Source organism: Salvelinus fontinalis, chromosome 26, assembly GCF_029448725.1.
Source record: "Salvelinus fontinalis isolate EN_2023a chromosome 26, ASM2944872v1, whole genome shotgun sequence".
NCBI lineage: Eukaryota > Metazoa > Chordata > Actinopteri > Salmoniformes > Salmonidae > Salvelinus > Salvelinus fontinalis.
The window spans coordinates 45,979,205-46,003,193 of NC_074690.1; the positions used below are offsets into that span (position 1 = coordinate 45,979,205).

A 23,989-nucleotide genomic window follows, 5' to 3' on the forward strand; every position below is an offset into this window, starting at 1 on the left:
AAATCAGGGCGTAGTCACCCACATCAAAAGTGCGGCTTCGGGTTCGTCGATTGTGTCACACATTTTTGTTTGCGCCTTCTCCAGATTCTTACTGGCAAACTCACAGGCGCGGTGCAATCTGTATCGAAAAGTGCTAACGTGCTTCAACAGATTGTTTGGTGTTTAAAGTGTCGCCCTGCAACAACCTCTTTCTCAGGAAGCTCAAAGAACCTCTAACGCGATGTCCAAACACAAGCTAATTACGGACAAAAACCGAGAGATTCCTGAACAACCTCCTGCACTGAAAACATCAACAACAACACAAAATCTTCATCCCAAGCTTTATAAAACTGAAAGCAGTAAGCTCTCAACATAGACTCTGGGAGGTAGGCACTAGAGGCAACGGGTAATGCCCAACTTTAGCAGCCATTGCTGAAATTCAAAACTTGGTCTGATTGCACTACTCACAGATGTCCAAACATTGAAAATAATTTCACCAGGGCCTTAACAATACTGGGAGCCGCGATTTTCCTCTGTGGAATGGACTCAGGGAAACGAGTGGCAGCGCACATGATGGTTAAGAGAAACTGGTTAACACTTTTATTTGGGCAGAGGAAAAACAAAACCCACTAGAACCCTGCTGAAAGGTTAGTCAAAAACAGGAATAGACTTCAAAGGTGCAACCAGTACAGCTTGGTTCGGTTTACACGTCCACTGTCAAAACGCAACAGGATTTACAGTAAGCCACAGCATCCTATTTCAGACCAGAAGTTACGCAAGATACGGTCATACATCTTGATGACTCCAAGATGGCTGGCCACACTACCATTGTGAGCCACCTTCAGTTTCTTTTGTTGAAGTGTAACTGGAACAATTTGAGACACACTGGGCCAATCGTCTTGCCCAGAAGTAGCGCGAGAATGCCATTTCCTCATCAGGACACCATCTCTGTCAAAGTAACCCGTACGAACTTCATCAAACTCCTCCCTGGATATATCGCATCAAACAGAGGAGAGAGGGAAAAATCTTTACTCTGTTCAGCAATCAGCTGCTTCCTAGACATCAAAGTGTCAACTATAGGGACCCTCTCTTCCTTCAGTGGTTCTAGAAACTCGCTCACCTTTTAGTTTTTTAAAGGAGAGGTCAACTCAGTAGGTTTACCAAAATCAGGATCATAAGCGTCTCAGACAGATCGAATATGGTGGGATCGCTGACATCCTCAACACTAGACTTGCTCCCTGCGACTTTCTTAGACATAGCACGTGTTACGGCACATGCTGGGAACACTGTATGGTACTTTTCTTATAACCCACCAGGTTCCTTTTCTCTGGGTTCCCAAAATCGTTTCCCAAAATGAATGAGACCCCCTTCACCAGTAGGCTAGCCCTCACTCCAACGGAACTAATAAGATCAGGCTCGATCAGGCTTCCACATTATACAAAGGAACTTCCATGCAAGACACAAGCCCGTCTAAAACAAAAGGTTCATACATATCTGATCCAAAATCAACCAGAGACATAATAGGCTGGAGTGCTCCCACAAGAAGAAATGGCTTCTTCTACTCAAATTTTTCTGTTTCAATTTAGGACACAGAGGCCATGTGTCCTTTCTCACGGTAGTAATGACAAATTTGCGGATACGAAAAAACAGTTTTCTGCCAATCCTTATCTTTTGGCACTGTAGAAAAGACAAACCTCATAGTACAGGTGTAGGTAACTTCTCAGGATTGCTTTTCACATTAGTACTTTAGCTTACAAATGTCTGTCGGCATCTGAGACCAAATCATAAACCCAAAGGATAGGAGCTTTAAACAGTGTCATAATCTGAGATCATAAAGTGGCTTATACTTTGAGCTTTTTCCACAAGAACACTTTGGAGGAGCAATGACCAAATATTTAGTGGCCATTTTAGGGATGTGGCAATCCGCTCAGAGTAAAATATACGGCCGCCTCTTTTTCGTTGAAAGGTCAGTACTGTTCTGACCAAGATCAAACTCTGTTGAGGGGTGCAGGACGGCCTGACTGGATTCAGTGTTTCCAGATCCAGCTCTCTTAATCAAATGGCATGCTCACATTCCTGTTCTTGTTGTCCGTCTGCATGTTCTCTTTCCCTTTCCTTGTGCTCAAGCTCTAATTTATGTTCCCATTTCACCTTTAGTTTTACCTCTCGCAGTTGCAAATCTATGGGGTGTATTCTACACACTGTAGGCCACATTGTATCATACTCCCTCTCCGGAAGGATTTCCTCCTCCACCACAGCAGTATAGACTAGCTGACTACTGCTTTCGAATCGTCATGTGCAACTTTGATGTCATAAAGCTTCGCAATGATGAACAGATTCACCTTCGTACATATATCTAGGGTTTTCCACAAATGCTTCCAACTTAAATCTTATAACCCCTTAGGGTGGAAGTCAGTGACAAACTAACACAAATGAGTATTTTGAGAACTCATATCTGGGCACAGCAGAACTTCAGAGTAGGTGATTAGAGCGACTGCCATACTCATGGGAAACAATATCCCGGACGAGACCCCCTTCTGTTACAAAAACAGGGGAGAGGATAGTTTTTTCCCAGAAATCAAATAGGGAGCGTCAACTAAAGGCATTAACCCTCCACATCTCTCCAGCAAACTAGAGCACTGGGCCAGCCAGTGTTAAATATCACCTTTGACAGCACAGGTGAAACACCTTCTGACTAACGAGATGCCAAGCCAGCACAGGTGTAACACATACTGACTAACGAGGTGACGCCAATCGGTGCGCCCAACATGCTAACGTCAACCTCAAAATATAATTGAAAAAAACTAAGCCTGTAACAATCTAAAACAACTTGATATGTGTAAGCAATAGGGGGAATGGACTTTTATTGCTGAAATCCGTACATAAAATCAATGCTGAGTGAATAGTCAGATTAACTGGTGGCAGAGCAGGAAGATCGGAGTACTGTGAACCAAGAGGTTGTGGCTGCAAATCCCAGGTGAGGAATGTTGAATGATAATTCCTGATTAATTGAACATTCACAATGCAATCATATGTCAAATATGTCAATTGAAAACACTGTTCCCATGTGTTTGATGCCATTTCACTTGCTTAGTACTGGCCATTCTTTTGAGCTGTCCTCCCCCAGCAGCCTCCACTGATGTAATAGTGTTATTTTTTGGGACATATTTTTTCAAAGTTCCCATTAAACGTGTCTAGAACATTAAAATCATATGTTTTGAGGACATGGCAATCGTGTAATGTGTATATTTGGTGGGATGTTGATGGAATATTTTCCTAAACCACATTCCTTGCACATCACAGGAACATTCCCATGAAAACATTAGTTAAAGACCTAATTATACTCTTAACGGAACGATCACTGAAGTTGTGGGAACGTTAATTGTTAGCTGGGTCTACGGCTATGCACCAACTCGACTACTTCCTGCTCTCTCCCAACAATTAACCAACATAAATACAGCATATTAGTTGCTAGGTAGATAATGAATTAACACGTGTACAATTCACAACAACTAGTTCTCCATACTACTACACAGCAGTCACTAAGACAATAATATCTCTCCTATAATCTTAATATGCTTGGCAAATGTATACATGACACATGACACACAGAACTGGAAACGGTTTAGAACTTAAAAAATGTGATTTTCATGTAAAAAAAATATATTTCCAAACTACGAGGATGAAATAAAACTCTGAAATTGTGAAAGTGAGGATAACGGCCTTTTAGTGTAAGAGATTAAAAAAAATTAAAACACCTGGAAGTTCAGGTGTGTTGGAGTTTTTGGCCCATAGCATGACATCACAATCTGATCTAAATATTCTGACCAGTCATCTTTAATTTGCACATTTATCCTCCTACTTTGAAGGGGTAAGCAGGGTAGGCTCTAGACTAGAGTAGACGATCTTATTCGCCAATCAGGGCTGTGTATGTAAATATATTTCAATTTCTATCAACACGATCAGGCTGTGCATTTATTTCAATGGCAAAAGGAGGCTCAGAGAAATAAATGATAAATATATTTGTGGTTATTTTCATAAAATAAACATACACAGGGATGTATTAGACATAACTTAAAAATAAAGACTGCATGGGACTTTAAGGGATGTTAGAACAAAGAGGACAAAGAGCACCATCTGCTGGGCATAAGACAAACCGCTACAAAGTCAAGCAAGTTTTAGAGTGAATCTCAATTGTATTTCCTAGGGAGAATCTCAGTTGGTTTTGCTCCAGAGGCGGCGAGGAGAGGAAATGTGGAAACAAAAAATGAGACTCTTGCATGTCATCAGGCAAATTATGTTTACAGGGTTGGAATCCCAAAATAAACATGTAACGTGTTAGCTAGTTGTGTGAGACATTTTATATCATTTGAAAAAAAAATGTGCATGCTTTTCTCTTCTGAGAAAAAAACAACAGCTGATTCAAAAGGGATGTGGTGGATTTTACAACACTTCCGCGCTAGGTCCTGGTAGGATTATTTTGTGCATCCTCTGCTGAACTAGGTAATAGAGGAAGGAAGCATACTCAGTTTCACCTACTAACGAATTGACACTCTCCTCTACCACTCGACCACATCGGTTTCCGGGTCACAGAGGAGAGGACGACGGAAGAGTCGAGGACAGACTGTTTGAGAATTGAGAGTCTTCCCTAGATTCCTTGCGTCCTCTCTTCGTCTCTTTCTCAAAACACATTGGAGGATAAGGTCAGAGGGGAGGAACCACAGATCTTCTACTCAAATGTGATTTTGAAAAAGTGACGAGGAGGGAGACTGAGTATTCAAGAAAATACAATTGACATTCACTCAAATGAATACAAACTAACATCTATTTGGATTTTGGGATTTATTGTTGTTTATTTACTATTTATCACAAAGAAAGTCTTTGAAATGCAGACTAGAATTTCTGTATATAAACTGTACACAAAAGCAAGGCACTATACATTCAACATTCATCAAGTGTTTTTCACAAAGAATTCCATGCCTTTAAAAAATACAGCCGTTTGTCATTTCTCAGGTACCTGTAAAGGTTAGATGTCATTATGACAGCCCCAGGCAGGTACCATATTTGAGAACGCAAAACAAAAAAAGGTACATACTTGGCATGTTTACACCTTTTTGACAAGAAAAAAAAAAAACACTCCTACTGACATTACACAGTACTTTCAAGTTGAATACGTTGTCTTTCTACCAGATTTTTTAAATATTGTTTTTTACATAAATACAAATTCTTCTAAATACTTCACAAAACACACACACACAACAGTTAAAACATCACACCCAGAGACCACATCAGTGTGTATGTCATTTATATGTCCATGGCATGAAACTCTGCCCTCCATTGTTCTATCTGTTAAACCCTGATTAAGGCTACCGACCAATTTAAACACGTTGGTTTATTTTTAACAATAAACCAGCCTTTTTATCAACTTCCACTGTCCTCAAAGAGTTGCTGAATTTCCTCTTCACTTCATATGGCATGAGCGGTGTCATAATAAGAGGAGACTTGTCGTACAGTATGAAGCAGAAAGAGAGAGAGTGCAGGTCCTGCTTTGTACAGTACCTGATAAACCCACTCGCATACAATGTGCTAAGCAGAATTTTCATTTTCCTACATAGTTACATAACTGAAAGGTAAAAACAATATGCTACATGACGCTAGCACAACTCAGCAGATTCTCTACCCCAGCCTCCCCCGCCCGTGACCCACTCAGAGAAGCTGTCCCTGAGAGTGTGTTCAGCAGAGGAAACTAGTGAGGGGTGGATCTCTCATAATAGTGACTGGAATGAAGTGGATGGAATTGTATCAGACACCTGGAAACCATGAGTTTGATACCTTTCCAATGATTCCATTCAACTGAAATGATGAGCCCATCCACTGATTGTTAAAGTACCACCAGCCACTACTGGGGTTCAGTCACGCCGCTGGAAAGTGCTGAGGCGGGACAGCTTGGTGGCCTCCATCATGACAACAGTCTCTGCGTCCTCTCTCTCCACAACCAACCTGATGAAGGCCCGGAGCCAGAAACGTTGGTTTTAACAATAAAGCAGCATTTGTATCAACTTCCACTGTCGTCCAAGACGTGCTGCGTTTAATCTCTCTCCACAATCACCATCAGCTTAACTTTACACTAAAACAGTCCTTTCGCTTTCTTTAAGTTCACTTGCTTCCACCCTGGTAATCCTTCGTACTCCTCTCTCTTCATGTCCAATGCTTTCTGCATGGGGGGAAAGAAACAGCTCCAATTATTACACTGCCAGAGTGAGAGAGGAAGAAACTCAGTATGTCACCAGGGGTGGTCAATATATAGGGGTGGTCAATATTGGCCGAATTCAAAACAATGTCATGTCAAATAATGAACCATCATTGATTATCATGCTCTGGCCTCCGCAAAGTTCAAAGTCAAATACGTTTCACACAGAAGTACACTCTTAGTAAAAAAAAAGGATCTATTAGAAGTTACTAAAAGGGTTCTAGGTAGGGTAGGGTTCTAGGTAGTTCTAGGTAGAAGCCTTTTTAGTTCCAGCTAGATCCCTTTTGGGTTCCATGCAAAACCCTCTCCACAGAGGGTTCTACATGGGATCGAAAAGAGTTCCACCTGGAACCATAAAGGGTTCTCCTATGGGGATAATCGAAGAACCCTTTTTTTCCAATACTGTAGTACACCGCCTGAGCCCATGCTACAAAGAGGTGAAGTGATCCACCGTGCTCCACCTTGCTGTGGAGAAAGAAAGAAAAGACAGGTGGAGAAGGCGAGCAGGACAGCCCAGAGGAAGAGGGAACAAGCGTGGTCAGTGGTTATTACAGTGAGTGAAGATGCCGTGTGCTTGAAGACAAGTAGAATCACCAGTGCTCATTTATCATAGTCTACGTGGTAAATAACTCAGCTTACCTGAATCCCCTAGAACCCAGCCTGAAAGGTGAGAGGAGAAGTTAGCCTGGACTAAGAGTGTATTACAGAGCTATTAGACATCAACAGGGAGCTGACAGTAATGACGGTAACTCTAATCACAAATCACATCAGTAGGTGTCAACCATCTCAGAGTAGGAGTGCTGATCTAGGATCTCTGTCCATGTAATCGTATTCATTGGTGATCTAAAAGGCTAAACTGATCCTAGATCACCACTCTGAAACGCTTTGATACATACAGCCCCTGGTATCTGTGCCATTGGCATGCTACAGACCAAAGACCAAGCATCTCTCCGGGCCCTCTCTCCTCATTGTAACCATGGTCACACTATTTGAGGAGGGGAGTTGACGCCCAAGGAGAGCGAGAACTCATTTCCTGAGTACACAGAGTGAGCTCCGACGCTGGAGCCACTCTGTCCTCCTCCAGTGTGTGTTGAATTCTGTAAATAGAGAAACAAAACGGAGAGGGCCTCTCTCTTGTTGAATGGTGGGAGAGAAGAGGAGTGCAACCAGATTGAGGTAATGTGTGAAATGGAGGGTGACCTGACTGGGCCAGTCTGTCTCTCTCGCTCTCTCCATTGCCAATGGCATCCTATTCCCTATTATGGTGCACTACTTTTGGCCAGGGCTATGTCAAAAGTAGTGCACTGTAAAGGGAATAGGGTGGTATTTGGAATGCACCGCTGTCACTATCGGTACATGTACAGGACACAGTGTGACAGATACAGCTCTTATTCCGAGCCGCAGCCAGGAAGCAAGGTGCTGCTTCTCACATGTTCTGCTTTTGTGTTGAGCTTCTTATCTGTGGAAATCCCTTTGACCTTGTCATCCATCACACACAGAGGGGATCACACACGCCTCACACGAACGCACACACACACACACTGGTTTATGTTTAACATGGACATACTGCAATGCATTGATTTCAACAAAACAACATTTGGAAATATTTCCCAGACAAAGGTTTAGCTTTTTAGTCCGGGACTAGGCCTAACCTTTGTCTGGGAAACCAGCCCATTCAGTCTTAAATCAAGGTTTACTTTTCTCACAGGGTGTGTTGGTGCTGAATGCTGTGGTCTCACCACATTGTGTATTTAATGCAAACTGCAGCTGAACTTAAACTCACTTCAAAGTCCTGGTCTGATAGGTAGATCTCCAGGCGGAGGGGGTCGACGCCCCCAGGTAGGGGACGTGCCAGCAGCTCAGCCAGGGGATAGGTGTTCTGGCACAGCCTGGCCAGCACATCCTCCACCAAGATGATTTGGTTACACACCTCCGCCTCCTGACACACACACACACACACTGTTATGGTCCCAAGAAAAAGGACATAAGAGCACTGCACGTGTGTGTGTGTGTGTGTGTGTGTGTGTGTGTGTGTGTGTGTGTGTGTGTGTGTGTGTGTGTGTGTGTGTGTGTGTGTGTGTGTGTGTGTGTGTGTGTGTAAGGTGTGTGTGGCCAGAGTATGTGTGTGCAATGTACAAGAGGGCTGTCAGATCACTGTGCGTGGCGTATAACGCACCCTCTCAGTGATCTCTGCGATGTCCTCTCTGTGCTCCCAGCTGGGAAACATGTTGGTAAAGGTGAGAGGCTCCAGACCAGCATGGATCAGATACGACTTCTGAGGCTTCTTCTCATTCTTCTCTATAGGAGGAAGTCAACCCATTTAGGGTGTGGCCCCAATGGCACCCTATTCCCTATATAGTGTACTACTTTTGACCATAGCCCTGAGGACAACAAAACTAGGGCACACTTTACGGAATAGGATGCAAATTAGGACACACGTCAGTAACAAATCCTAACTAGAGAGACGTGCCCTTAGTGAAAAGCTTTACACGTTAACAGCACAGTGAAACGAAATGGTCACGAAAGACAAACGCCACGTATGCCCCTCTTTAAATTTAACCAAGAGGTCAGAGGTGGACGTCATATTTCAAGTGTAATATCACACTGATGTCAAACAGATGACATCGTCACAGTCTACCTTTGCAGTACCGCAGCACCGTTTCCATGGCGCACTTCCTGTCCATGTCCCATCGTATCCTGGCGGAGCCGGGGCTCTCGCTGTCCTGGGGCCACCAGCCCTGCCACAGGTACACCTCGTGGAAGTTATCCACCAGGAACAGAGCTATACCGGAAGAGAAAGTCATTCCAAATCAGCTATTTCCAGTAGTAAGGCCACAGTGAGCGCAGAGGGACGGTTGGTTTCTTTAAGATGAATGTGGACCTAACTTTACGGTACTACTGCTGGGAACAATCAAACAAACAGCCTCTGACATTTGATTGCAGGTAAATCAACCTTAAACAGACCTAATCCCCTTCCAAGGCTTATATACAGTATTTGTGTTGTGTTGCACTGCATTGCAATGTGTTGTATGGTACTGTATTGTATTGTAGGACTCACCCGGCTGGGAGGCCTGGTACAGATCCTCCTGAAGGAAGGGCAGAGAGCTGACCAGGTCTGGAACTCTGGAGGGGTGGTAGAACTCTGCGGCTACAAACTCCCCAGAAGAACTGCTCAGCTGGAACAGCCGAGGGGTGAAGTTAAATTTGCCCGGATCTGAAACAAAAGGAATAATAATAGTAAGTCAGAAGTATGATGAATAACTGGAGTGTGTGTGTGTGTGTGTGTGTGTGTAATAGTACTATACTGTACCTTGCAGCATACAGTCGTAGGCCTTCCTGTCTTTCCTACCGACCGCATCCCAGAATCCAGTGGGCTCTGATCCCTCGTCACACTCGGTGATGGTCACCTTACTGCTGCTGTGAAGCCCCGCCTCCAACGGACATCTAACAGACAACACATGGTTCATATCCTCCACATGCAATGAACGGGTTGTCCCCCAAACTGCACCCTATTCCCCATACAGTGCCCTCGGGGCCCTTGTCAAAAGTAGCGCACTGTATTGGGCATAGGGTGCCATTTGGGACGCAAGCATCCCATATTACACATTTCATTATCCATTTCATGACTAGGGAGGAGAGTTTTTCCTGGTCAACTACTTGGCACAGTAAATTATCAAGAAAAAGAATAGGCCCTGGTCAAAAGTAGTGCACTATTTTGGCAATATGGTGCCACTTGAGACGCAGACTCACTGTTCTTTGATCCTCTGCGCGGCGGTGAGGCCCACCAGGCGTGTGCGTTGCTGGGCCTTGCAGCCGTGCCACAGGTAAATGAGGGCCTTGTTCACATTCAGGAGGATCATGGAGCTCCTGGAGCGCAGGCTGCTGCAGTGACACACGACCTCCAGGAGGTGGCCCTCGACCGGGACGTCCCCTCGCACGCAGTACAGACGCCACTCAGCTGGAATACGTTTAGAAATAACAGTCAGGAGACCGCCCCTCTCACACAGTACAGACACCAATCAGCTGGTAACAGACGGACACGTACGGGTCAGTATGACACATACACTGGTACTACTGCTCCTGATCACAGACACACAGGTACACAGTCAGAAGCCCCTCAAACATGGCACACATTCACAAATATGGTTGCACAATCCCTGTAACTTTCCAACCAGGATTTCTGGGAAACCTGGGAATTTGGGGAAAGTTACTGGAATTTTGTAACTCTTATTCACACAACAGCGCTCCTGATAATACAGTAGAGCCGCATCGAACTGCTTAACCAACTCCTCTGAGGGCTATGACGTCATACTGCTAACCAGAAGAGATCCCTACTCTGTGTGTTCTCCTCTTCCTCCTCTCTCTTCCCACAGTGTATGATCATCCCCCCGTTGAAACACTGGAGGAAACAAGGGAGCTCCTTCCCCTGCTGTACCTGGACCTGTTGGGGGAGAGACAGAGGGACAACGCTCACCCAGGTCATATGCATCTAGGGCTGCTCTCAGATCAGTGACAGTAGATACATGTATGCATGGATTTAGGCTCCATCCAAAATGACACCCTTTTCCCTATATAGTGCAGTACAAAAGTGCATTTTCTATATAGTGCTCTCTGGTCTGGTATGGAGGCTTAGTTTAAAAGGAGTGCAGTATATAGGGAATAGGGTGCCATTTGAGATGCACCCTTAGTATTTACAGGTTGACAGTACCTGTGCCCCTCTCTCCTCATCCAGCTCCACTGTCATCAGTGCTGACGTTCCTTTCTCGCTCACGGTGGAGTGCCGTCCCTGCCAGAAGAAGTAGCAGCACTTTTCTTTGCCAGGGCCCGCACTCCTCAACTCCGGGTTCTGCCTCCTCCCAACTGCTGCGCTCACCATGTACTTCCACTTCACAACGTACGCGTCTCCCTCGTGGAACTGGCCTATACTCTGCTTGGGTAGCCGGCTGGGATAAGAAGCATATCCATTTGATTTGTATAGCATTTTTCCCACTGTGCGTTGCACTTTTAAATAGTAAGGACCACAATGGAAATTGTGGTCGACTTTATTGCGCTTTTAATCCTAGATTTGAATGTATGTATTGTCGTACTCCAATGGCTGAGGTAGCTCTATACGTCATTTTAAAATGTCAAGTCAAATTCATTCATTTTTTTGGGGGGGGACTGACCTGTAGTCAAACTCCAGGATGTGCCAGACATCCACCGACACCGTGGTGATCTCTAGAGTCCTCATCCTGTCCTCTCCTTCTATAGAGCCGTGGCCTCGGCCCACGTTCATCCCGTCCAGCACCGTGCTGACTGCTGTCTGGAGTACAGGCAGCATCAATGCTGCATCGTACGGCCTGCACTCCCGCCCCGGCATCTCCTGAGAGAGAGAGGGAGATAGAGAGGGGTGTAGAGAGAGAGAGAGTGTCATTCAAAAAACTCTTGGGTCATGGGGTCTGATGAAAAAACAGATAGCGGAAGAAGTATGAACGAAGTATGAAAGGGTAGACAGAGAGAGAGAGAGAGACAAAGGGAGCGAGAAAGAGAAGGATCAGGAATGAGAGAGAGAGACGGAGCGAGTCAGCAGGACATACCTTGTGCTCACTCACTTGCTCATTGGTGTTCTTTGATTGGGGTTTCTTAGTGTCTGCCCAGTCCAGGAACTTCTCTTTGAACAGGGTAGTCTCATTGTGCTCTGTCAGCCTGCCGAATATGGCCCAGTCAGGACGGCCCTGGCCCTTCCTGTAGACACACACACCGAACAAGAGAGTGAGAGCACAGGCCTATACACAAAAAAATCTAGGACAAACAGTCCCTGAGGTGATGATTTGAGTAAGTGGTGGAGTGAGTGAGTGAGTGTGATGAGAGAGGGAGAGAGACTGTGCGTGTGTGTTGGTTGCCTGCCTGGGTATGAGTGTATTGCATCCTCCAGGGTCCAGAGGGTTGATATCGCAGCAGGTGTAGTCAAAGGTTCCATTCCACAGGTGTTTAGCCAGCTGGAAGGCTACTTTCCTCTGGGCCAGAGTCACCTCCTTACCATGCCACACATACACCTCACTGCCAAAGTCAAACACCAACACCTGCAGGGGGGCACAAAAACAACAGTGTGCCAGTGTGGCATCAGAATGGGCACAGAGCGATGGCCATTCTGGTAAACATTTGGTTGCAATAATATTTATTGATAGCATAGGAGGCTGGTGGGATGAGCTATAGGAGGACGGGCTCATTGTAATGGCTGGAATGGAATTAATGGAACGGTATCAAACTGCTTCCAACATACGGAAAACAGCCATATATTTAGAGGACCATAGAATTGGGAATTAATTTAATAGGATCTCCATGGTTAGGACCATAGATTAAGGGATTGGAATAGTAGCATGGATATTAACCGTTTTATGATGGGATAAAGGGCAGCCATTTTGGTCAGGGAGTTGGTCAACCATGGTTTGCCAGTGTTGTGATAGGATAATGTATAAAATAATGAAGTTGAATCATTTACCTGCACTGTATGTTTGTTATCTAGCTAGCCAGCCAGTTTTAGAGGAAGGATTCCATGAACTAAAACAATGCAGTCAATCCACAGCCACACACTGGCTGAAATCAGCTGGTTTACGGGACTTAGACAAGTTGTAAATGCAGCAAATACTGAAATGGTGTCATACAAGACACACACAAGAGCAAGAGCACACAGTTTTCCAAGGAAACTAAAATGAAAGCATGTCTGTTTACATATATTTTAGAGGCTATTTATACAGAAAATGTGTATAAAACCCATAGAAACTATATTATAATTCTATGACAATATCTTCGGTTGACGATCATTCTATTCCATCATCTCTGATATATCACATGCCTTACTTGATCAGTCCAATCACGTACCTCTTTGGACTCCAGTAGTGTGCTGTGAGGAACCTTCCCCCACTGGTCATCATCAGGAACCAGCTTGTCATCCAGCAGACGGAAAATACAGTTAGTCTCCACTATGGCACTCTCAAACAGCTCATCCTCCTCTGGTGGCCCCGCCGCTGTCGGAGGACACACACAAACACATAAGATATCCAGATAAAGACTTGTAGCTAAACAGTTTCAATGAACTTAGTCCCCAATTCTCCACTCTTTCCTAAAGTGTGCACTTGCACACTTCCCGTCATGATTTAACAAAATGGTGGAAACTCCCGCCATCCAGTGACTCCACCAATGCTTTTCAAAAGTGTGCAAGTACACATTTTTTGGGGGAGGTGGAGAATTGTGACACGGCCATGGCCTCTGATGCTGTTGCTTTACACTGGTAGGTCTGCTCTCCTCTCAGGATCTTCCAGAACTCTGTGGCCGCAGGGCTCTGGGGGTCGACCCCCTCCTCGATGGTCTGGATCTGGCTCGCTCTGCAGCCCAGATCCTTCTTAGTCTGGATGAACAATGCCAGCTCAGAAGCCTACAGTACGAGAGAGATACACACACAACAACAGAGAAAATGTCACTATAATAGAAATACATACACTGTACATGTCAATACCGTACATACAGTACAATACCAAATACCGCAGAACACGCGTCTGCTTCAACCAGAAAAACACGACAACACATCACCAGCTGTTGCCTGTGTGGGAGACGTTAAAGTCCATCCAAAAGGCCTTATTAAACATTTGCCTGCACCCTAAAATAACCCCCGAGCTTTTAAATCACAAATTGTAGCTAACCCAACCCGAGAGGACTGGGATTAACGCACAAGACATTTCCTTAATCCTGGAAGTCGTTTTTTTCAACACTGACACAGTTGGAGAGACGAGGACTCACTTTGCCTTTCTCGCCCACCTCACACAGTCATACACACACACACACATAGACATACACATATGCACAGTCAGGAAACAGGGACTCACTTTGGCTTTCTCGATGACATTAGAGAACTCTCCCATCCAAACAAAGCAGTGTTGAGGAGTAACCAGGAGGAAGCAGTCGCCACTGTTCAGGGCCGAGGCTCTGGGCTCCACTAGTCTGGTCTGGACGTGACGGCGGCCTGGGTAGATAAGAGAGAGGGTGAGATTGCGTCGGAAATGGCACCCTGTTCCCAATATACAGTAGTGCACTACATGGCACCATATTCCCTGACAAAAGCTTCAAGGGAATAAGGGCCCATAGGGCTCTGATCAAAAGTAGTGCACTACAGTATAGAGGCAATAGGGTGACATTTTGAACGCAACCTGAGGCTCAGGATACAATTCATTCTCTGTCATGATCCGAGCAACTCTGCTATTCTGGGCTTGATTATTTTAGTCTAGAAGGTGGACACGGTCACATCTGCACAGGAAATCACATTCTTGATTTGGTGTGAGTGTGTGTGTGTGTGTGTGTCAACCACATGTTTTAACTATCCCAACGTGACCCTCTCCTTCCAACTCTAATCTATTTCCTCCTCATCTTTCCCCTTTGCATGACTGGCCCTAATATCTTGTGCTCTCTAGCAGGTTGAACACACACACACACACACACACACACACAGAGAGAGGTTAGCAGACAACACAGGACCCTGCTCGCGTCTCAAATGGCATACTATTTCCTAAAAGTGCACTACTTTTGACCAGAGCCATATGGGCCTTGGTAAAAAAGAACTGAACTATGAAGGGAATAGGGTGCCGTTTTGGGGGCAACATCCTACTTCAATGACGCAGAGTTCTCCAGAAATAACTTCATTTGTTCTCTTTACCTGTCCTCATTCAAGGAACAACCTGGCTATGGAATATTCTCTGTCCTGTTCATATCTTCCTATGACATTGGTCAATGTCAAAATAAATGCGGGTCTTGAGTTGATACAGCTCACCTCAAAACCAAAGTTTGTCCGACGTTTTAAGACCTTAAAAGTGAGAATATATCCCATGCTATCTGTACTGTGGATCAAGCTACAGGCCTCAATCCCAAAATGAATGGGAAAGATACTAAAGACACATCGAGGTCATATTCATTAGGTATGAAACGTACGAAAACTGACAGAAACAGGGAGGTACTGTATCTACATTTTGAAACAACGGTGCACTAATGAATAAAGCACAGCAATGCAGTAGGCATCTCACCTTTGACCTGCATCAGCATGACGTTCTTGTACGGCACGGCGCTGTTGTTGGACATCTGCTCGGAGATGTTGACGCTCCTCAGACTCACGTTACTGAAGTTCTCCTTACTGGCCAGTCCAGCCAGGGCCGCGTCCGAGTACTCCGAAGTCTTACTCACTAAAACTCACAGGACAGGGAGCGTGTGAGGGCTAGACACTATGTGTGACACACAGGAACACACACACTCCCTCTGACTTGCACACACACACACTCACTCTTCTCATCCGTGATCCTCTTGCTCTCTATGAGGCCGATGTTGAGCCTCTGCTCAGTGTACTCGTGTCTGATGTCCTCCCTGGCCGCCAGCATCTTCAGAGGGTTCTTAGACGCCCGGACGTTCCTCGATGGTCTCATTGCTCGTTTGTGCTGCGCTATGGCTGAGGTCAACCTGCACAGGGAGGGACAGAGGGCAGGAAGAGAGGGGGCGAGGGAGAAAGGGACAGGAAGAGGGGCAGGGAGGACAGAGATGGAGTGAAACTCCATGCAATGGAGCTACACCCAATGCCACACGTCTGCTCCGACCAAAGTAGGCTTGCAGAAATCCTGTAACTCCAGAATTTCTCCTGATTCCAGGAATATTCCAACCAGGATTTCTGGAAAATGTGTTGGGGAAAGTTAACTTCTTGCGACTATAGGGGGTGCTGTTTCAAATTAGCATAATTGTCTCTACAGATGAAACGGATTCCTACTCAATTCTTGATCGTACAATATGCATATTATTGTTATTATTGGATAGAAAACACTATCTAGTTTCTATAGCCGTTTGAATTATGTCTGAGTGGAACAGAACTTTTTCTACAGCGAAACCCATGACAGGTTTTGCGAAGGTCTGAGAGCGAAGGTCTGAGAGCGAAGCTCTGATCTCAGTTCAGTTTAAAGGGGTGTGTATATCCTATGGAACGACACGAACTGCACCCGCCTTCCCCTGGATGTCAGTAACCAATGAGAAGTGGAATGGGCTTCCTAGGTGGCTCTCAGAGGTTATAAAACACCAAGGAGTGAGGTGCGCCATCTTTTCGACGTTGAACTTTACGCAGAGAGAGACCTGGGCATGCCATTTGAGCGCTCAGTAATGAACTTTAGATATATCAGTCTGTAATTTAATTTGATATAGGTGTTAGAAACATCATAAAGAAGCTATTTGAAACCGAGTTATATCAGATTATGCGAGTATATTGCTATTTTTCGGAATTTCCTCAGTATTGCGTATTGAGGATTTGGACACGTTAGCTAATGTTAGCAATTGTTAGCTATAGTTAGCTGCTATATCAGAAGTTGAATGCAACGTTTTACAACCAAGCAACGATTCTTTTGGACAAAGAACAACCATGGCAAGATTCTGATGGAAGCTCGTCGAAAAGTAAGAGCTATTTATGATGTTATTCCGTTTTTATGTGGAAAAATGTAAACTCAATAATGGTGATTAGTGACGCCGTTATTGCGTCACTAGTCTGGCTGTAACGCACACTGTATGTCTAGTAACGTTAATTTTAAAAATCTAACTCTGCGGTTGCATTAATAACTAATACATCTTTCATTTCATGTCCAACCTGTATTTTTTTAGTCAAGTTTATGAATAGTTTTCGATAAAAATAGTTGTATTATCATGATGCTGCCGGGCAGATTGCTTGAGTAGTTGGACAGTATTTCCATTGTGTAAGCACGATTTGTGCCGCTAAATATGCACATTTTCGATCAAACTCTATATGGATTGTGTAATGTGATGTTACAGGAGTGTCATCGGAAGAATTCTGAGAAGGTTAGTGAAAAAATTAATATATTTTGGCGATGTTTACGTTATCGCTCTCTTTGGCTAGAATCAATGCTCTGGTAACGTTTGCATATGTGGTATGCTAATATAACGATTTATTGTGTTTTCGCTGTAAGACACTTAGAAAATCTGAAATATTGTCTGTATTCACAGGATCTGTGTCTTTCGATTAGTGTTTGCTGTGTATTTTTACGAAATGTTTGATGATTAGTAAGTAGGTAAACACGTTGCTCTATGTAGTTATTCTAGTCCATTTGTGACGGTGGGTGCAATTGTAACCTATGACATCTACCTGAAATATGCACATTTTTCTAACAAAACCTATCCTATACCATAAATATGTTATCAGACTCATCTGAGGAGGTTTTTTCTTGGTTAGGGGCTATCAATATCTTAGTTTAGCCGAATTGGTGATAGCTACTGGTGTTGAGAGAAAATGGTGGACAAGAAAAATGGTGATTTTTGCTAACGTGTTTAGCTAATAGATTTACATATTGTGTCTTCCCTGTAAAACATTTTAAAAATCTGAAATGGTGGCTTTATTCACAGGATCTGTATCTTTCATTAGGTGTCTTGGACTTGTGATTTAATGATATTTAGATGCTACTATTTAATTGTGACGCTATGCTAGCGATGCTAATCAGTGTGGGGGGGGGTGGGGGGTGCTCCCGGACCCGGGGTAGGTGCTCGGTAGAGGTTAACAGAATGTTGCAACCCGAGAGAAAAGACATCATTATTCGGTAAGTCATTTGCTTACTTGGGCGCCTGAGTGCCGAAGATGGCATCAAAGTCCTCGTCGATCTCGATCCTGCTGGGCATGCGTGGGAAGTCAGCCACGTGACGGTAGAACTTGGAGAAGATCTCATCGTCCATCCTCATCACCTCCTTCACAGCCTTCTCTGTCACGGTCAGAGTGGTCTCCTGAAGAGCTGCCACTAGGGGGGAACACAGTAAAGTAAGCCTTGTCCAAGCCAGAGCAGCCCATACGGCAGGAGCCCATCTACTCCCTCTCTGTCACTGTTAGGGCGGTCTCCTGAAGACCTGCCACTGATAGAAACACAGTAAAGGTCCAATCACTACTGTAAATGACTACTGTAGCAGACTTCCCGATGCTTGATTAACAGAATAGCTTCCTTCCTCACAAGCCCACACTGGTATTCGATATTTCATCTTCTGTCTCACAACACTCTTGAAACATCTTGAGCCAGTTACGTCACTGAAAAGCATTTGATGGCGTGGGTCGAGGCAACTGAAAAAACGATTAGCACCAACCTTTACTGTTCAGACGTCCCAAAAATGTCTCCAATTTATCCAGCTTTTCATCTGACTCCAAGTTCATCTCTGGTCTGGCTTCGATTTCTGGATGGATAAAACACCAGATCAGACAGAGTTACAAATACTCCTGACAGATATAGTATGGTCATGTTGTGGTAACAGTTCTGGTAACGTTCTCCAAATCCCGGTTGGAAGGTTCCTTGAATCAGGAGGGAATTAGCAGGAAATCCATGTGTCCTCCAACCAGGATTTCAGAAAAATTGGGGGGAAAGTACTTGGAATTCTCCAGTCCTACATTGCATCTTTCATTAAGTGTATGACTGACCCTCCTGCGGTTTGATGACAGGCACGTTGCTCTTGAGTTTGGTGGAGACAGGAGACAGGATGGGGCTGATGGCTGAGGAGGAGGCTGCCAGACCTGCAAACACAACCACACACACACTGAGAGGAAAGAAAATCATACTATCCTCTAGGGTCCAGAAACCTTTCTTGTGATTTCACTTGTTTTTATCAACTTACCCCAAACAGCGAATACCTTTCTCATCCTTGTTGTGCAACATGGGGGCCCTGAAAAAACCACGAACAAAAACCACCCTATACGTCCTTTTAGAAACAGCAAAGATCTCAGCATAGCGATGCAGGTCTTTAGATGTTGTACAAATGAAGCCGTGTCATTCTGAACTCGATCCGCAACGTTATGTTCACTACTTTTGTGCCACTCGAGCCGTTTCCCCTATCCAGCTGTTCCCTTCTCCGTGTAGCCTGCCGCTACAGGTAACTGCCAAAATAAAGGAAACACCGACATAGTGTCTTAATAGGGCTTTGGGCCACTGCCAGAACAGCTTCAATGCACCTTGGCATATATTGTACAAATGTCTGGAACTTCCTGTGTGGAAGCAGCTGCTTTCAAATATTCTTTGTATCCCTCGTTTTTTCAAGGTTTCCTTTATTTCGGCAGTTACCTGTAGAATGGAGAGAGAGGTAATCACTCGAGTTTCAACAAAATTGAATAGAACCTTGCGGATAAAGTTAGGAATGGCACAATTCCACGTGTACAACATTTAAAGATCTGCATCACCGTGCAGAGAGATTTGCCATTTCTAAAAGTAATGTTTTTGGAACCTTTGATCGTGTTTTTTCAGTGGCCCCGTACTGCACAACGAGGATGAGGAAGTGAAGTGTCTGAACCCTTCAAGAACATGCCATTTACATAAAAAAATAGAGATTTGGTTTTCTAAAAGAAAACGTCTTGTTTTAATATCTATCGGTGTGTAGTTGTCGTGATCATCTCATCTGTTGTTATGTATGGTGGTTATATATCTGCCTTCCTGCCTATTCATTCCCCTTGTGAAATAAATAGTGTTTTGATGTTATATATTTTTTTATTTATTTGTAGTTGGGTAGCGTCAGTGGACTTGCACATGCTCTGGTTTGGCTGGCGCCTAGCCCGAACTCCGCAAGGCAAAACGAACAGGTGTGCTCGCATACCTTCGACCTTCACTTGAAAAACGAGAAAAAAGCTGCAATAGTACCGTTTGTCCACCTTGAGACACCGTAGCCAGTATACACTTCCTCAAAATAGTCAGAATTCATCTAAGATAACTCCAGAAATCTGTCATTCATTTAGAAGTTTTTGCCCAGGAGATCTTAGACATGCAATGTTACATCTAACTAGGATGTTTGGTGCAGTATTTCTCAAGTGAAAACAATTGCATGAAAACGAGTCGTCTGTCGTCTGTCGTTGACAATGACAACCTACACTTAATTGAAGAATCCCTACTGTTGCCCAATCACCAACAAAGGTGCGTAGACTTTGGCTTACAAACTTCGGCCTGCCTCGAGAACATATTTTGTGTGAACGAACAGCTGAACAAAAAAATGTAATGTTTTGGCTGGGAAGCATGCGGACCGGATAAGTTGACCATCAGTGGGCCGTGCTCTGACCTTTCTTGACCATGCGTGCAGCCACGGTGTACTAACCTTTCTTGACCATGTGTGCAGCCACAGTGTACTAACCTTTCTTGACCATGTGTGATGCCAAGGTGTACTAACCTTTCTCGACCATGTGTGCAGCCACAGTGTACTAACCTTTCTTGACCATGTGTGATGCCAAGGTGTACTAACCTTTCTCGACTATGTGTGCAGCCACAGTGTACTAACCTTTCTCGACTATGTGTGCAGCCACAGTGTACTAACCTTTCTTGACCATGTGTGCAGCCACAGTGTACTAACCTTTCTTGACCATGTGTGCAGCCACAGTGTACTAACCTTTCTCGACCATGTGTGCAGCCCCTGTGAACTAACCTTTCTCGACCATGTGTGCAGCCACAGTGTACTAACCTTTCTTGACCATGTGTGCAGCCCCTGTGAACTAACCTTTCTTGACCATGTGTGCAGCCACAGTGTACTAACCTTTCTTGACCATGTGTGCAGCCCCTGTGAACTAACCTTTCTTGACCATGTGTGCAGCCCCTGTGAACTAACCTTTCTTGACCATGTGTGCAGCCACAGTGTACTAACCTTTCTTGACCATGTGTGCAGCCACAGTGTACTAACCTTTCTTGACCATGTGTGCAGCTCCTGTGAACTAACCTTTCTTGACCATGTGTGCAGCCACAGTGTACTAACCTTTCTTGACCATGTGTGCAGCCACAGTGTACTAACCTTTCTTGACCATGTGTGCAGCCCCTGTGAACTAACCTTTCTTGACCATGTGTGCAGCCCCTGTGAACTAACCTTTCTTGACCATGTGTGCAGCCACAGTGTACTAACCTTTCTTGACCATGTGTGCAGCCCCTGTGAACTAACCTTTCTTGACCATGTGTGCAGCCACAGTGTACTAACCTTTCTTGACCATGTGTGCAGCCCCTGTGAACTAACCTTTCTTGACCATGTGTGCAGCCACAGTGTACTAACCTTTCTTGACCATGCGTGCAGCCACAGTGTACTGGGTGGAGTCGTTGGCCACCCCCTTGCCTTTAGACACCCAGGACTCCTCCCGTGTTGAGATCATCTGCTTCCTCTCCTCTATGGACATCTGAGCCTGGTTCTCCATCTCCTCTCCCATCCTCTGAACACACACAGTTACACACTGTTACCTACTGGTTAGTACAGGGTTTTCACATAGGGTTAAATGCTGTACAGTGAAGTCACCAGTGATGTATTAGTGAATAAATAGGTTTGTAAAACGTTGATCGCCGCTCGCTGTGACTAAAGTAATGCTCCCTATACTTTAAATGCATTTGTTTTCAGCAAAAGGTGGGTAAATGCTCACGCAAAATAAAAAAGGTGCATAAATAGTGTTTACCCTCCACTACACCACTGAAGGTCACTGTATCACTCTGATAATATGAGAGAAAATAAAAGTGGAAATCAGTAGTGGCTGGTGAACGGAGGATGAGTCATAGCCATTAGGCTGCAACAATTCTGTTCCAGCCATCACAATGAGTCCATCCTCCGACTTAGTGACACCAGCCACAACTGCTCTGATTTATATGAGGACAAAACCACAAAACCTTGGAAATGATAGCAGCACAGTACAGTGGCTTTGCCTTTGTAGGACTATCCCATAGAGGTGTACTACTACTCATACACACAAAACAAAGAGACAAGAGTACAGTAAGATAAGTAGCAATAGGGGGAGGGGTTCAAATCGTGTGCACAATCATTAACGTAACCAACTTAGATTTTAGTGGACAGGGAAAAGACAGATGCATAATCACCTAACCTTTCAATGACATGCATGAAGGGACAATGGAAGACCACCGGCTGACTCTTAAATGACACCCTAATCCCTATATAATGCCCTACTTTCGACCAGGCCCCATAGGATTCTGGTCAAAAGTAGTTCCCTAAATACGGGATAGGTGACCAGAGCCGTATGTGCCCTGGTCAAAAGTAGTGCACTACATAAGGAATGGGGTGCAATTTGAGACACAGCCCAAGCAGAACAGTGAAACGTGGCTGGTCCGGTGCGTGTTCTTACCTGACTATGAAGGTCAATAACTTGGCACTTATGGCCAAGGGAGATTGGAGGAAAATATGTGGAGGAAAAGACAGGCTCCTAAGGACAGAGGTGATTGGATACGTGGATAAGAGGAGAAGAGATGGTGGAGGGAGGCAATGGAGAGGGATGGGGAAGAAAGTTACAATCAGGCAGACATATACAGAGGGATGCTAGAGAATGTGGTTGTGCAGCCAGGTATATGATCATACCGTATACCGGGGTATACCGGGGAAAATCTGAATACCGCCCCAACACTACTGGAGAAAGGATGCAAAGGAGAGAGACCACACCATTCCAAACCAGAAATGATAATTGTGACTAAGAGACCCAGAGCGAGATACTGAGAGCCACTGAGGGACAACTCACAGAGATTATTTTGGATAAATCAAGTCTGAAGTCATGATGATGTTTCCATGGCTGAAGCAGACTGAGCCGGCGTTCCCCAGTCAAACTTTTATCTGGTTCACAGTGCATTTCCCCCTTTAAAAGAGAGACCACATCTCCAGAGCACCATCGCCTGAGCCCCTCACATCCGTACACGTCACATGAAATGCAAAGACATGCAACAGTGGAGTCTGGTGAGGGGAGGACGACACATAGCAATGGCTGGAATGGAAAAAAATGGAACACTATCCAACTCATGAAACAATGTCTTTGATGTGTTTGATACCATTCCATTTATTCCGTTCCATCCATTACTATGAGCCCGTTCTCCGATTGAAAGTCCCACCAGCCACCACTGGCGTGCAAGTGTTAAACGTTTAATCATGAACACATACAGAGGCGCTTGAATACGAATTAATCGGTAACGGGCAATGCACATTGCAGCTGCTGTATCTAACACCCACCACACAGCTGATTCAAATAACCATCATCATGCTTTGATTATTTGAATCAGCTGTGGAGTGCTAGGGCAAAAACTAAAACGTACACACAGGCGGGACCCCAGAACCGAATAAGGGAAACCCTGGTCTAGACAAGCCAGCGACGACTGTCTCAGTGACAGTCTGTGATACAGTCATGAAGAGAGGCCATTTGTTTCTGTCACTACTGACTTGGGACAGTGGTTCTTCCTTTAAAAGTCGCGGCGTACCGCAGCACAGCCTGCGGGGTGCCGCAGAATTCTATGGCGCGTCATTTAAGCGTCCGCCATAGTTGCTGAGACGACGCAATTTACCACCGTCTACCACAAACGGTTGCAGCATGAGCTCAAAACGTTTAAAGGAAGAACCCCTGTGTGAATCAAGTCTCTCTCCATCACTACTATGCAGTGTGCAGTTCAAAAAGCAAACATTTTGAAGCAAAAAACAAGCAGTGACCGGCAGCAACAAACACATCGCATCTTATCTCTGAACACTATAAGCGTAGCTAGCTATATTGACTTCAAACCGAGCAAAGTGCAAGAAGTTCAATCGGAAGCTTAGGGAAAAAGAAGCAGAGTCAAGTCCATCACCGGCATCCCATAACACAGCCACAAACCGTCAGAGGTAGGATAGCATCCGACCACAGCAACACTGCAGAGCAGTGAACGGCAACACTGCAGAGCAGTGAACGGCAACACTGCAGAGCAGTGAACGGCAACACTGCAGAGCAGTGAACGGCAACACTGAAGAGCAGTG

At 44.8% G+C, this 23,989-nt stretch overlaps 1 protein-coding gene across 1 annotated transcript in view; it reads right to left on the reverse strand.

Moving 5' to 3' along the window:
- Positions 1-6,106: 6,106 nt before the first annotated feature.
- LOC129824452 (uncharacterized) overlaps positions 6,107-23,989 on the reverse strand; it is a 145,065-nt gene continuing 127,182 nt past the window's right edge. The window contains exons 23-45 of the mRNA XM_055884132.1: positions 22,350-22,427; positions 21,281-21,434; positions 18,690-18,782; positions 18,362-18,448; positions 17,847-18,024; positions 15,534-15,706; positions 15,280-15,435; positions 14,092-14,228; positions 13,496-13,643; positions 13,091-13,236; positions 12,116-12,291; positions 11,806-11,953; positions 11,395-11,591; positions 10,938-11,172; positions 10,565-10,670; positions 9,980-10,187; positions 9,540-9,673; positions 9,288-9,443; positions 8,868-9,011; positions 8,406-8,527; positions 8,013-8,168; positions 6,869-6,889; positions 6,107-6,193 (exon numbers count right to left, since the gene is read on the reverse strand). Of these exons, the coding sequence (XP_055740107.1) occupies positions 6,878-6,889; positions 8,013-8,168; positions 8,406-8,527; positions 8,868-9,011; positions 9,288-9,443; positions 9,540-9,673; positions 9,980-10,187; positions 10,565-10,670; positions 10,938-11,172; positions 11,395-11,591; positions 11,806-11,953; positions 12,116-12,291; positions 13,091-13,236; positions 13,496-13,643; positions 14,092-14,228; positions 15,280-15,435; positions 15,534-15,706; positions 17,847-18,024; positions 18,362-18,448; positions 18,690-18,782; positions 21,281-21,434; positions 22,350-22,427 (3,144 nt within the window). The 3' untranslated portion in view covers positions 6,107-6,193; positions 6,869-6,877. The remainder of the gene's footprint in view (positions 6,194-6,868; positions 6,890-8,012; positions 8,169-8,405; positions 8,528-8,867; positions 9,012-9,287; positions 9,444-9,539; positions 9,674-9,979; positions 10,188-10,564; positions 10,671-10,937; positions 11,173-11,394; positions 11,592-11,805; positions 11,954-12,115; positions 12,292-13,090; positions 13,237-13,495; positions 13,644-14,091; positions 14,229-15,279; positions 15,436-15,533; positions 15,707-17,846; positions 18,025-18,361; positions 18,449-18,689; positions 18,783-21,280; positions 21,435-22,349; positions 22,428-23,989) is intronic.